Below are 13,384 nucleotides of genomic sequence, written 5' to 3' on the forward strand. Positions count from 1 at the left end.
ATTTTTTTTTTCTCTAAGTTCTGGGGGGTAGATATAATCTTGTATAAGAGATACATCCATTATTTCCTTCTTTCAAATCAGCAATAACCTTTGCCCCTACATCTCCTAATCAAAAGGGAGTGCCCAACTGTTCCTGAATGCAGGTTCCACTGCACCTGGGGAGGAGGGTATGGTGAGATCGACTCACCCAGGGCTCTGGTTTTGATGCCCTGGGGAAAAGCTGCCTTTCTTAGATTCAGAATCAGAAGGGCCAGACCGGCATGGTCTTCTGGGCTCTATCTCCATGTGAAAAATCTCATCCGTAGCTGCCTCTCTGATTTCATGCTCTCCACGAGCTCCCTGCCTGGCTGTGATGTACAGCTCAGTTGAGGAATTCCATGACGCTAAGGTCTGTTGATTTCTGGTGTTTTGTGGCTGGTCTGGGCAGCATATGTCACCTGCACAGGGTGTATGTGAGGAGAGTGGGATGGGGACACTGCTGAGGAAGGAGCAGGTGTCACGTGCACTTGGAGGCAGGTCCCGACCCCCTCTTGGGTGTCCCATCTGGGCAGGTGCAGGGAGGAAGAAAGTGAGAAGGGCCATTCTGGATGGTTCTGCTCTGCTTCCTCCCACACAGCCCGGTTCACACCCCCTCTGTGCATGTAAGGGCATAAGCAGCCATTCCGGAACTTTCCATCCTCTCCTAGTGCTGGAGGCTTTTTTCCTATAAAGGATTCTCCTCTCAAGTTCTAAGCTGAAGGGAAAACTCCTACTTCTGCATGGCAGGTAGGGATCCTTTGTGGGATATCAGAGGTGGAAGGGGCCATTGAGGGCCTCTTTCCAGACTCTTGGAGGAAAATAATCCCTAGAGGAGAAAAACACCTGCTCCCCATTCTGCTGGCTAGTTCATCCCAGCACTGCCGTGGGCCCACGTTTACAGTCGGGGTGCATGGCCCAGCTGTTTGTCTACTTAGTCCTGGCCTGTCCCTGCTCGTCTGAGTCTCCCTGGCCACCCTGCCAGGCAGGTCTTGCATGCACTCACCTGGTCCCGGTGGGGGCCTGCCTGCTGGGTGGGAGCTGTAACACATCACCGCCTGATGGCCCAAGGTTGACAGCTTCATGTGGCACCTGCATCCCTCCTCCTCTGCCTCTGCCAAACTACAAGTCTAGCTTCTCCAGAGGCACCTCGATGTTGAAGGAATACCAAGCGATCCAGAACAGCAGGCTGAGAGCCAGGATCAGGGCCCCCGTGTAGACTAAGAAATCCCAGTAGTTCAGCGTGGCAAAGATCCCCAGCAGCAAAACCACAAGGCCCACAGCGTCGCTCAGGAGGGCGATGACCAGGAAGAACACACAGCGCCCAGGATGGCATCTCCCACAGGGCCTGCCCAGGAGCATTGCCCGGGGAGGAGCAGGAGGAGTCCAGCTATACTCCCTGGGGTGATTTGCATGGGAGGGTGGCAGCCCTGCCTGCCGCTGCTGCCTTCTCTCCCTCTGGGCGGGAGCAAATGAGTGAGCCGGCTTTGGCTGCGTCTTGGAGCCACAAGGAAGTACACGTGGGTCCACCTTTATGAGTCCGGCAGCCAGTGGGGCAGGATATTTCTTAACTGTTTCATGGTTCAGGAATGATGCCAACCAGAACAGTCTGACATCACTGGTCACTGGGCTGGTCATCACTGGGACCAATCAGGTGACATGGAAGAGGAGTCCAGTGCCTTGGATGGATTTGCAAGGTCAGGGGTCCTGCAGCCCTGGAGGAGGGAATGTCCCGTGGTTTGTTCTCTGATGTGGAAGCCAGAGAGCCTTTGAATGTCCTGTTTCTGAGACTCAGTGGCTTCATCTGATGTGATAGAGTGGAGTCTTTCCGTCTGTGCCTTCTGCCCTCCTCTTAGGGAAAGGAGGACCTTCATCTCTATGCCCTCGCAGATACCACCTGCAGCCCCAAGGGGTGATCTACAATACGAAGAGATCTTATCACTGCCGCCACTCACAGGTGTGCAGAGTGAACATCACATGACCAAGATGCATGGCGGCTCTTGGTCCCCGTGGCTGTGCTACACAGATAGACACCTCTCTGTCCCTGATTCAGACCAGGGCCTCAAACAAGGTGACTAAGATTTCTGGGCCCTAGTTTCTCCAGATAAGTGAAGGAAATAATTTCTACTGTGTCTAGTCTGGGGATCAACAAGTTTTGCACTAAAATTTATGTATAGTGGAAAATTCTTTAGTCATCCTGATTGAGCAATATATCCTTGATTTTTTTCTTTTTAAACTGGGGATTGAACCCAGGGGAACTTTACCATTGAGATACATCTCTAGAGCTTTTGATTTTTTGATTTTAAGACAGGGTCCCTCCAAGTTGCTGAGGCTGGCCTCGAAATTTCGATCCTCCTGCTTCAGCCTCTCCCCCTGCCCTGCCTGCCTCTTCAGGGAATCCACACTCAACACAGATGCAGAACATCTCAGGAAACGTTGGGGTTTTGGATCTCCTCAAATGTTTTAGGGCTAGCATTGTCCCTCGGTATCCAGGGAGTGATTGATTTCAGGATCCTTATGAATATCAAACTCCATAAAGAACTCAAGAACCTTATAATAAATGGCATCGTATTTGCATATAACCTATGCACCTTCTCCTGCTTACTTGATTCCCTCTTTTTTTCTTCCTCCCACCCTCCCTTCCTTCCTCCCTCTCCCTTTCTCTTCTTTCTCTTGCAGTACTCAGGTTAAACCTAGGGGGCGCTCTACCACAGAGCTACATCACAGAACTTTTTTTATTCTTATAGTTTTGAGACAGGGTCTGGCTAAATTCCCCAAGTGGGTTTCAAACCTGCAATCCTTCTGCCTTAGCCTCCCAAGTCACTGGAATTACACCTCCTGTAGGCTTTAAATCACCCCTAGATTACTCATGCTACCTAATACAACGTAAATGCCATGTAAATAGTTATTACACCATATTGTTTAGGGAATTATGACGAGAAAAACATCTGCACCTGTTCCCAACAGATGTAGTGTTACTTGTAATCCACGGTTTTAGGGGATCCAACTGTACTATTCTTTCTCTTTCTCTCTCTCACACACACACCCACCCACACACATTTCCAGCTGAAAAACTATGACAGATTCAAAAGCCCAAGGAACAAAATGGAAATCACTTACTACCTCATTATTCAAAGCCCATTAGCATCATTTCTTGGAATCCATCCTCACGGACCAGAAATCTCTGTTTCCTTTGTTACAGAAGCGGGCTGCTTTGTACTCTTGCTCACTGGTAACCTGTGGCCATTCTTGCATGTCATTAACCATGGCTCCAAGCACGCTGGCCAGGCGGTGAGCAGCCTCCCGTCCTGCCCTGTAGCTTTCTTGCTCCCACTTCTTGCAGTGATCTGCCCTGTGTGTTCAGGCAGTCCAATATTTGAATAGCTGGAAGAGACCAATTGGGACATTTTATGAAAAGCCAGATGTGTGAACTGGAGCCCTGGCTTGGAACAGGCTGAAAAGAGGAAGTGGGAGAGGAGACTCTGTGTGGGAATGGAAAGCACCTGGGGTGGAGGTCCGCCTAGACCAGGGCAGCTCATCAGCAAGAACACATTCACCTGACCTGATGAGGAGCGGCTTGCTGGGCTCCTTTCAGCAAGGACACCAACGCCCTCTTTCCACTGTGATCCTCTAGGACTCGCCAAGACTATAAGGATCCACTGTTGGAGATAGCTCTGTTGTTTTCCCAGGCCTGCTGTGACAAAGTACCTTGAATTTGGTGGCTTGCATAACAGATGTGTTGGACCACAGTTCTGGAGGCTGGAAGTCAGGTCAAGGTGCCGTCGGCAGGGTTGGTTCCTCTCTGGGCTTTGAGGTAGAAGCTGTTCCCACCCTCTCCTTAGCTGCTGGTGCTTTTCTCTAGCAATCCTTGGCTTGAAGAAGTCTCACCCCGAACCTGTCTTCAACTTCACCTGGTGCTCTCCCTGTGCCCAGAGCTGTGTCTGAAGTTCCCTCTTTTATACAGACACTGGTCTTATTGAACTAGGAGCTTACCAACCTTACCAGAGCCCTACCATCCAGGAGGTGACTGAGCCTTGGTCATTTGCAGAGTCAGGTCTGGGAACTGTGACTCTGGGTCAACTGAATGCTTGACGGGCTCAATCCTGTCCCAATTTCAGCCTGCTTTTTAGCATCAGAAAAGGATTGCTAGGATGCTTTTTATGACTTTCTCTTAACGAATTGGATCTGTGCAGGCTCTATTTCCAAATATGATCACTCTCTGAAAAACTGGGGGTTCAGACTTCAACATGTACATTTAGGGTACACAATTCAACCTTTAACCTATTAAAGTAACTGACAGATTTTTCATTTGTTTGCTTGGGCCCTCTTTGATTTCTAGCTGTGGTATAGCTAGAACATTTAAAATCTCACATTGAGCCTTCCGAGATATGCTTAAGTGAAAAGTCAGACCCACCATGCCACCAGGCACCAGGAAGGATGCTTCAGCCCTTGGGACACTGAGATTCCAGCTTTTTTTCTCTCCATCGGGAGAGAGGCCAAGAAGGCAGGTCTCGCTCTGCCCACTGTCTGATGGGCTGTCCCTCTCATCACCAAGCCCAGGAGCTCATCTCCCACGAGTGGATAACCCCGAGTGACCCCCTGCACACATAGAAGCTTGAACTGAAGTGGGATTCAAATGACACAGATATTACTGAGTGCCTACTATGTGTTGAGCAGCAGAGAGCAAGATCAAATACAGAATCCAACACCTTAGAGCTAATGCTCGAATGGGGGAAGACCCAACTACAATGCATAACTATAAAGCTCTAATTAAAAAAAAAAAGATTTAAATCATACATGAATGATGCAGTTTCAGGTGGCAATAAATGCAGTGGAAAAAGAAAAAAAACAGGGAAATAAGAGAGAGCAGGCATCTGTTATGCTGCTCTGAAAGTTTGCTTTCTGAACCATGAACATGGTGTGTCGGGTGCAGCTGGACCCCCCGCCCCTGGCCTCTGACCCAGGTTTGGTCACTGTCCCTATGCTGTTGAGGGTTCCTCTGGCTGTTGTGGCTGCCACCACCCCTGTGGCTCAGAGAAGTTTGTCCTGCTGTTGCCTCACAGCTCTGCCTCTCGTTGGCAATCGATCCCTTCCTTGCCCCTCCCTTGGCAAAGTCATCGTCATCTGTCCTCTCCCTGTGATGTCACAGGATGACAACTTCTCTGTGACCTGGCTCTTAAAAAGCAGGCTGAAGTTGAGACAGGGTTGAGCCCGTCAGGCATTCAGCTGACCCAGAGTCACAGTTCCCAGAGCTGACTCTGCAAATGACCAAGGCTCAGTCACCTCCTGGGTGGCAGGGCTCAGATACTGGGTGGAGGTAGCCATGCTGTCCTATCTGATAGTCCCTTCTGCCTTTCCCCAGTACAGAGCTTAGTAGAGCACTACTCACGGACCGTGTGACTTTGCACAAGTTACTTACCCTTTCTGTGCCTCAATTTCCTCATTGTGAAGGAAATCCCGATTTTGTAGAGTTCTTGTGGAACTTAGAACCTGTGTACTACAAACTGGGACAAGTAACACTGTTGTCATGATAATGGGTATCTTTGCATTCTTTCTATCATGATGCTTCTGGAAGGGAAAAACCCAGGTGGAAGGATCTATCCTTGACCTTCTTGAACAATTATTTTCCTCCCCATGGCTTCATGTGGTTATAGCTCCTGACTCCTGGCTTCCCTCACACCACCCCGACTAAGTCCATTAGGATATTCGGAGGCCGCTCTCCATTCTTTGATGGGTACAGATCCCCCATTCTCATGAAATCCTATTCCCAGACCTCATCTTGTCCTTCAAATCCCTTTCCTCCAACAAACTGGCTGTTCATCTTATATATATATATATAATTTTAGTTTTCGGCGGACACATCTTTGTATGTGGTGCTGAGGATCGAACCCTGGCCGCATGCATGCCAGGTGAGCGCGCTACCGCTTGAGCCACATCCCCAGCCCTGGCTGTTCACCTTTCTCATCCTCAAATCTCTCTACCTTACATACTTTTAGTAGTGCAGGGGTTATCCACCCCCACGATGTGGCCACAGCTGCAGTCAACTTCTATTATTTATTCTAGAACACTAGTAAATTAATTTGGTAATATTGTCTTATTTTGTTAGTGTTCCATAAAAGTGATTTTTTTAAAACTTCAATCAATTATTGTCTCTGACAGTAAAATAAACAAACAAACAAACAAACAAAAAAACCCAATGTAATTAAACTAGACAGGGCTCCGTGAACTTTTTCTGTAGCAGGTCAGAGAGGAAACATTTTAGGTTCTGTGAACCATGCCACTGGTCACTGTTAGAACCATTTCATTCTGCCACTGTAGCCAGAGATGATCTAGAAATGAATGGGTGTGTCTGTGATCCAATAAAACTTTATAAAATCAAGATTTTATAAAGATTTGATGACTGTTGAGCTAGACACTGTTGCTTAGGGAAATTGTTGAATCGGGGGCCTATTCTCTCAAAAGAAGGTCCAAGACTTACAGATTTTAGAGGGTGAATAAATGTAATAGCACCCATCAGAGACTTTGTCCTAGAAGTCATTTGAAAGACTGAATGAAAATTGAAAGGCTCATACCTTCTAATGTAAGCTTGCGTACCAGCTGAAATCATGTTCACATATTCCTGGGGGGATAGTGCCAGAATTTGGAAAATCGTTGATCCTTGTCAATGATCTCCAATCAATATTTATTCCTCCTTTTTTTACAGACTGGGACTTAAGATCAGGATTTTAAGAAATATGTTCACTCCTTTCTTAGGAGCTATTTGTTCTTTCTCTGTTAGGCAACTAGGCTGACTTATGAGAATTCTCCAAAGTGAGTGGCCTGGACCTCTGGGATCCCTGCTCAGGGGCCCTCCTTGCTGCTCATCAAACTTGTTAACCCCTTCCACTCCACATTGGGATGAGCAAAAGCATCTCCCATTACCCTGCCCCTTGCTCATCGTTTCCAATAGGTCCCTATTTAGCAGAGAATAATATTTCCAGGCATTTGGACTGCACTTTAATGTACAGTGGACATCAGTCCATGTCTAGCTTCTCCTAGTCCTCCCAGAAGCCCCATTCCTATCAGAGTGGAGAGCAATGAAGGGATTTCCCTGTGTCCTCCCCCAAGTAACAGCTGCAATTAGAACCTGGTCCTGTTTGCATTAAATACAATTACCTGTCCCCCACAACCTGTTCTCCTCCCTGTCCTCATGAAGACTCTTTGCCCATCAACATCCTTGGGGAATCAAGTGACTTATTTCCTTGTTCTCCTTGAATTGAAAACATTTAAAAATAAAAGTGTTAATTAAATTGTGGCAAAATATCTGTAACGTAAAATTTACCATCTCAGCTGTTTTCAGTTGTACAGCTGGGTGGCATTATGGACCCTCGTGCTGCCCGACAACCAACACTGCCATCCATCTGCAGAACATTTTCATCTGCTCAAACTGAAACTCTGGACCCCTCTCCCCAGCCCCTGGCAAACACCATTCTACTTTCTGTCTGTGTGAATTTTATTACTCCTTCCACAACCAGTTTATTTCACTTAGCACAGTATCCTTAAGGTTCATCCACGTTGTTAGAGGATGTGTCAGAATTTCCTTCCTTCTTAAGGCTCATTAATATTTCACTGTATGTAGATACCACATCTTGTTCATCCATTCTTCTGTTGATGGACACTTGGGTTGCTGCTACCTGTTGGTTGTTGTGAATAATGCTGCTGTAAACATGGATGTATCAACATCTGTTTGAGTCTTTGCTTTCGGTCTTTTCCCCATACATACCCCAAATTGGAATTACTAGATCATATGGTACTTCTGTTTAATTTTTTTTTGAGGAAACTCTTCTGCTTCCCATCCTGGATGCACAATTTTACATCCCCACCAGCAGTGTAGGAGAGTTTCAGTCCCATCACACCTTTACCACAGATTGTTGTTTCTGTTTTCTTTTGATAAGAGTTATCCTAAAGTGAAAAGTGGATTGTTCTTTAATTGGATATTTACTTCTATAACAGCACCTGTTCCATTTATTGGAGTAATTTGTTTGATTCTCAGTCTCCCTCATTAGATGGGCATCTCTTTCAGTTAGAGAGTGGCTCTGTCTTCTTGGTAACCCAGCAATGAGTGTTTACTGAGTAGATTCATTTTATAATTCCTGGAAACTCCCAGATGATTGGAAGGTGGAAACTTTTCCTCCAGATTCCCCCGACTCAACTCAATGTTTCTCCAAGTCCCTCTGTATCTTCCTGCTCCTCCTGGTTTCCAGGGATGTGATCCTCCACAATTATTCCCTCCAGAGAAGAATGCTTCCCTGTCATACCTTAAGGTTTCTTCTAGCAGGGGAATGGTGCTCTTCTGAGTCTGCTGCACTTTTAAGGTCCCACCCTCTAGCCCACTTGGTTCTATTGGCCATTTCTGCTGCCACTCAGCTCTGAACTCATTGCTGGGAACACAGCAAGAATTGTCAGAGATACAAATCCTAATGTCCCAGGACCAGGCTGTTTGCTGGGTTTGGTACTAGAACCTACCTGTCTGCTACCAATTTTTTTTTTCTTCTTGAAAGTATTTATCTCGCATAACTGAAACTCCACAATATCTTAACTTACAAAATTCATTTAAAAGGGACTGCATGTGATAAGCGTTCCTATTTGGGTGTGTGTGGTGTGAGACAATGTAGAACATTAGGAGGTAAAATGATTGGGTTATGAGAGTTGTAACCTAATCAGTGGATTAGTCCACTGACATGGATTAACTGGGTGGTAATTGTAAGCCATCAGGGTGTGACTGCAGGAGGTAAGTCTCTAGGAGTGTGCCTTGAGGGTTTATATTTTGTCCTGGATGAGCAGAGCTCTCTCTCTCTGCTTCCTGGTAAGCCATGTCCTGAGCTGCCTCCACCAGGTCCTTCTGCCATGATGTTCTGCCTCACCTCAGGCCTGGATCTATGGAGTCAGCTGAACTTGGACTAAACCTCTGAAAGCATGAGCCCTCTCAAAATGCCTTTTTCTCCTCTAAATTGTTCTTGTCAATCTTGTGGCCAGGCAACATAACACAATGAGACAAAACAAACAAAAACAAAATCCAGTTTTTGTAAAACAAAGTAGGAGGAACAACCCACATGACATGGGTTACCTCACAGCTACAGGACAGACGACACGGTGCCCAAGACTCACCTCAGGGCAGTTGGAATGGATGGATGTCTCATCACAGTGCGAAGGACAGAAGGGAGTTGAGGAAGAGAGGTGATGGCATGTGTGTGTGTGTGTGTGTGTGTGTGTGTCAGCTTTCTGTCATTGGGACCAAAATAGCTTACAAGAACAACTTAAAGGAGAAAAAGTTTATTGGGGGTTCATGGTTTTAGAGGCTTAGTCCATGGTTGCCTGACTCCATTGCTGTGGATCTGAGTAAAGCAGAATCTCATGGTGGAAGGGCAGGGTGGAGGAGAGGAAAGTGAGGCGGAAGGGGTGGGGAGAAGATAAACCCTCCCAGAGTACAGTCCCAGTGACCTATTTCCTCCAGTTATGTCCCAGCTCCCACTGGTCCACTCAGCTATCAGTGGTCTAATCCACGGATGAGATCAGAGCCTTCGTGATCCAATCGTTTACCTCTGAGCTTTGCTACATTGCCTAACACATGAGCTTTTGGGGGACATTTTACATCCAAACCAAACAGAGTGTCAGTGAACTTTCTTTTACTGTAACGAATACCTGAGGTAATCAGCTTATAAAAAGAAAAGATTTATTTTGGCTCCCACTTTTGGAGGTTTCAGTTCTTGACCTGTTTGGGCCTGTTGCCTTTCGGTTGGTGTGAGGCACCATACCGGGTCAGGGGAGAACAAGCTGCTTACGTATCTCAAGGTGACTGGAAAAGAAGAGGCTGGGGTCCCAACTTCCCCTTTAAGAGCACACCCCAATGACCTAACTTCCTCTCACTAGGCCCCACCTCTTAAAGGCTCTACCACCTCCTAATCGTACCATGCTTGGGTTTGAGTCTTTAAAACATGAGTCTTTGGGGGACATTCAAGATATAAATTATATAGCAGTTGAGGTCTCCACTCTCATGGATCTCCTCTGCCCTTGCTTTCCTCTTCCCTCTCTTGGAATGTTCTCCCTAAATCTTCACTTGTCTGCCTCCTTCCCTTCATTCAGGTCTAAAGGCAAACGACCCCCCTTCAAGAGATCTTGGACCACACGATCAGATAGCACCTCTGCCTCCATTCTCTATCCCTTCAGCCTCTTGATAACCCCTAAAACTCTCTAGCACCTTTTTATTTGGCGTCAGGGGTCCTTATTTATGGTCTATCTGCTTCTACTAGGGAGAAAGTGCCAGAATGCAGGAATTTTGGTGTGTTTTGTTCAACTCCCTCTTCCTGCGGCGGCCCAGAATAGCACCAGCAAGGTGCTTAATAGCTATTTGCTGACTCAATGAGTGGAAAAATCCTGTCTTCATGGGCTGCCTGGGAAAAGGCTTCCCAAGCCATCCCATGCCCTTCCCACATCCAGCTCTGTCCCTGGCCCTCCCCCTCCTCCTCCCAGCTGAGCTGACTTGCCTAGTTTTCCAGCAGCCTGCCTGGCCACGTGGGGACCACACCCAGCGGACACCCACCCCAGCAGGTCTCTTCTCACTAACATAGGTTTTCCCAGGAGCTGGCCTTACTCCCTTTCATGCTATTGTTGTGTTAACCAGAAATGGGGCTGCTCTGGACTTGGTGCCAATGCCAAGTCTGGTTACTAAACCCAGTCCTCAAAGGGAAAGCAGGCCACTCCCTCTCCCCAGGGGGACGGGTGAGGACTGCAGGCACCTTCAATGGGGCCTTTCTTCTCTTCCTGGTGAATGAACACTCGGCTGGCTACAGTCCCAGGATTATTTATTTACTTGGTGTTCTTACCTGAACGTTGGGAGATTCTTACATGGACTCTGAGCAAAATTCTAAGGGAACATGTGCTCATGCAAATTCATCTCCGTCTTAAGAGGATCTCCAATAATTACTGTAATACTACTGGTATGAAACCTGTCATTGGTTGCCAAAATATTGCATTTCTTTGTTCAGAATCAGGCATCAGGGTCACACGTAGAAGAATCTATTTATGGCTTTACATGTTCAAGCCCAAATCTGTACTTACCAAGGATTTGGAAATCCTTGCACTGTGGTTTTAGCCTGGAATTCTCTCTTCCTGGGACAAAGATAATGACAATGTCGGCATTTTGTAGAATTCCTACTGTCTGAGACCATTTAGGCTGGTATAACAAAGTTTATTTCTCATAGTACAAATTTGGATGGAAGTCTGAGGTCAAGGTGCAAGCATGGTCAGTTTGGGAGGAGACCCTCTTGCAGTTAGCAGATGGCTGGCTTCTTGTAACCTCACATGGCAGAGAACGAGAAAGCTCTCTGGGGTCTCTTATAAGGACACTAATCCCTCTCATAAGACAAACTGGCTATCTCTCAAAGGACTCACCTCCTAGTATCATCTTGGGGATTAGATTTCATCTTGTGAAATTTGTGGGTACACAAACCTTCCAACCACAGTACCTGCTGTGTGTGTATATTCTGTTGGCACTTTCTCTTACAAGGGCCTATGGGGTACTTACTTTCTTCATGCATACCTGGAATTCTGAGATAGAAATGGAAACTTATATAATATAGCTGGAAGAGTCAGGTTTGGAACCCAGTTCTGTTTAGCATCAAACCTCTCATTTTCCCATGAGAAGAACTGCTTCTTACCAAGAAGCAGTTTTTTTTTTTTTTCCTCTCAAGCCGAATTTATTAGATAAGCATGAGAAGTTTGGTAGAAGGAGAAAGTACAACTTGAAAAAAAAAAAGAAGAAGGATGAAGAGTGAGATTGAGTTGGACAAATGAAGGGAGGAGAGAGGAATGGTGTTGTGGATAAATGGAATATCGCTGAGTGAAGCACAGAGATGGAGTAGAGCAAGGGAAATGAGGATCTGAAAGAAGTTTGAAGGGAATTGAGCATGGCTTGCTGCTAGGAAGGGAATGGCAAGAGGTGAGGCCTCACGGGGTGAGTTGGGGAGCTGAGACTTCACAACAGGACAGTATGGAGCCATGGAGGGACTTTACATTTTGGAAGATTTTTCATTTGGGAAAAGGTTACTTTGGTGTATCATGTAGCATAGATTGATTAGGAGAGATCAAGACAGAGGGAGGAGACAAGGTAAGGAACTGATAAAATAATCAGAAAAATGGATTGCACTTGGCTTAGAGTGGTGTTAGTAGGGGAATTGCTAGTTGCTGTAACAACTAAACCCCAGCATTTCAGTGACTCTATAAAATCAAAGTTTATTTCTAGTTCATAGACCCATTCAGCATAGTATCCCTGGTCTTCATGGGGCTTTTCTGCCCTTGATAACTTGGGCTTCAGGTTCCTTTCTTGTAGTGACTCTGTACAGAGCTAGGATAAAAGAGCCTGGAGGAGACTTTCTAAAAGGCCCAGCCGGCAGAGTCACATGCAACTTCTGCTTCACGTTGCTTTGCTGATAGTCATGCCTGAATGCAAGGGGTTCTGGGACATGTGGATCTGGTGGGACAGCTGCTTTGCTCCTCACCATGAGGGTAATAATGAATAAATAAATTACATTATCCAGTGGTTGATATATTAGAGCCTTCTGTGGATTTTCCCAAATAGTGCTCTGAAGAAGGTGAGTACTTTTATTCACCCATTTGCAGTCGTTAAGGTGATATATAGGTGTGGAGAAGTGAGTGGTCCAAGGTCAAGGAGCCCAGGGAGAGCCTCTATGGGAGGTGAAGGCTGCCAAAGACAGAGGCCTCCAGAGAAACCAACCGTGCCAACCTCTTGAAGTCAGACTTCCAGCTTCCAGAAATAAAATTTCTGGAATTTAAATTTAAATCGCTGTTGTTTAAGCCAGCCATATGTGGTATTTTGTTACAGTGGCCCTAGCAAATTAATACAATGATTTTGCAATTGGGAGATTATCCTAGATTATCCAAGTGGGCCCAACATAAAAACTCAACATCAGGGCCTCATAGAAAGCCCAAAAAAACCAATGAAGGTTTTTTTTATTTCAAGACTTTTTTTTTTAATGGTGCTGGGGATCGAACCCAGGGCCTTATGCATGAGAGGCAAGCACTCTACCAACTGAGCTGGTGATGAGAGGAGAGGTGATGAGAGGAGAGGCCAGGTTGATGAGGTTGCTGGCCTTGAGATTGGAGGGGCCACCACCGAGGGATGTACGCAGCTCCCAGAGCCTGGAAACAGTGAGTGGCAGGTCTGCCTGGTGCTCAGATGCAAAGCAGCCTGGATTGCACTTTGCTTAAAATCCTATTAGATCCACTTTGGACTTCCAACCTCCAAAACTGTTAGATGGGAAATTTATGTGGTTTTAAGCTACAAATTTATGTTGCACATTTTTTATAGCCA

At 46.3% G+C, this 13,384-nt stretch overlaps 1 protein-coding gene across 7 annotated transcripts in view; it reads right to left on the bottom strand.

Annotated features, from left to right (window-relative positions):
* Tmem238l (transmembrane protein 238 like) overlaps nt 1-4,059 on the bottom strand; it is a 19,406-nt gene extending 15,347 nt beyond the window's left edge. For 3 of the 7 annotated variants that reach the window (XM_048798082.1, XM_048798088.1, XM_048798089.1), the window contains exons 1-3: nt 3,578-4,059; nt 3,139-3,399; nt 1,022-1,932 (exon numbers count right to left, since the gene is read on the bottom strand). In XM_048798082.1, coding sequence (XP_048654039.1) covers nt 1,138-1,653 — 516 coding nt within the window. In that variant the 5' untranslated portion in view covers nt 1,654-1,932; nt 3,139-3,399; nt 3,578-4,059 and the 3' untranslated portion in view covers nt 1,022-1,137. Of the gene's footprint in view, nt 1-1,021; nt 1,933-3,135; nt 3,470-3,577 lie in introns of those variants that run through there. The other 4 variants (XM_048798084.1, XM_048798087.1, XM_048798086.1 and 1 more) reach the window with 4 other exon arrangements.
* Nucleotides 4,060-13,384: the final 9,325 nt, after the last annotated feature.

Source organism: Marmota marmota, unplaced genomic scaffold (assembly GCF_001458135.2).
Source record: "Marmota marmota marmota unplaced genomic scaffold, marMar, whole genome shotgun sequence".
Classification (NCBI taxonomy): Eukaryota; Metazoa; Chordata; class Mammalia; order Rodentia; family Sciuridae; genus Marmota; species Marmota marmota.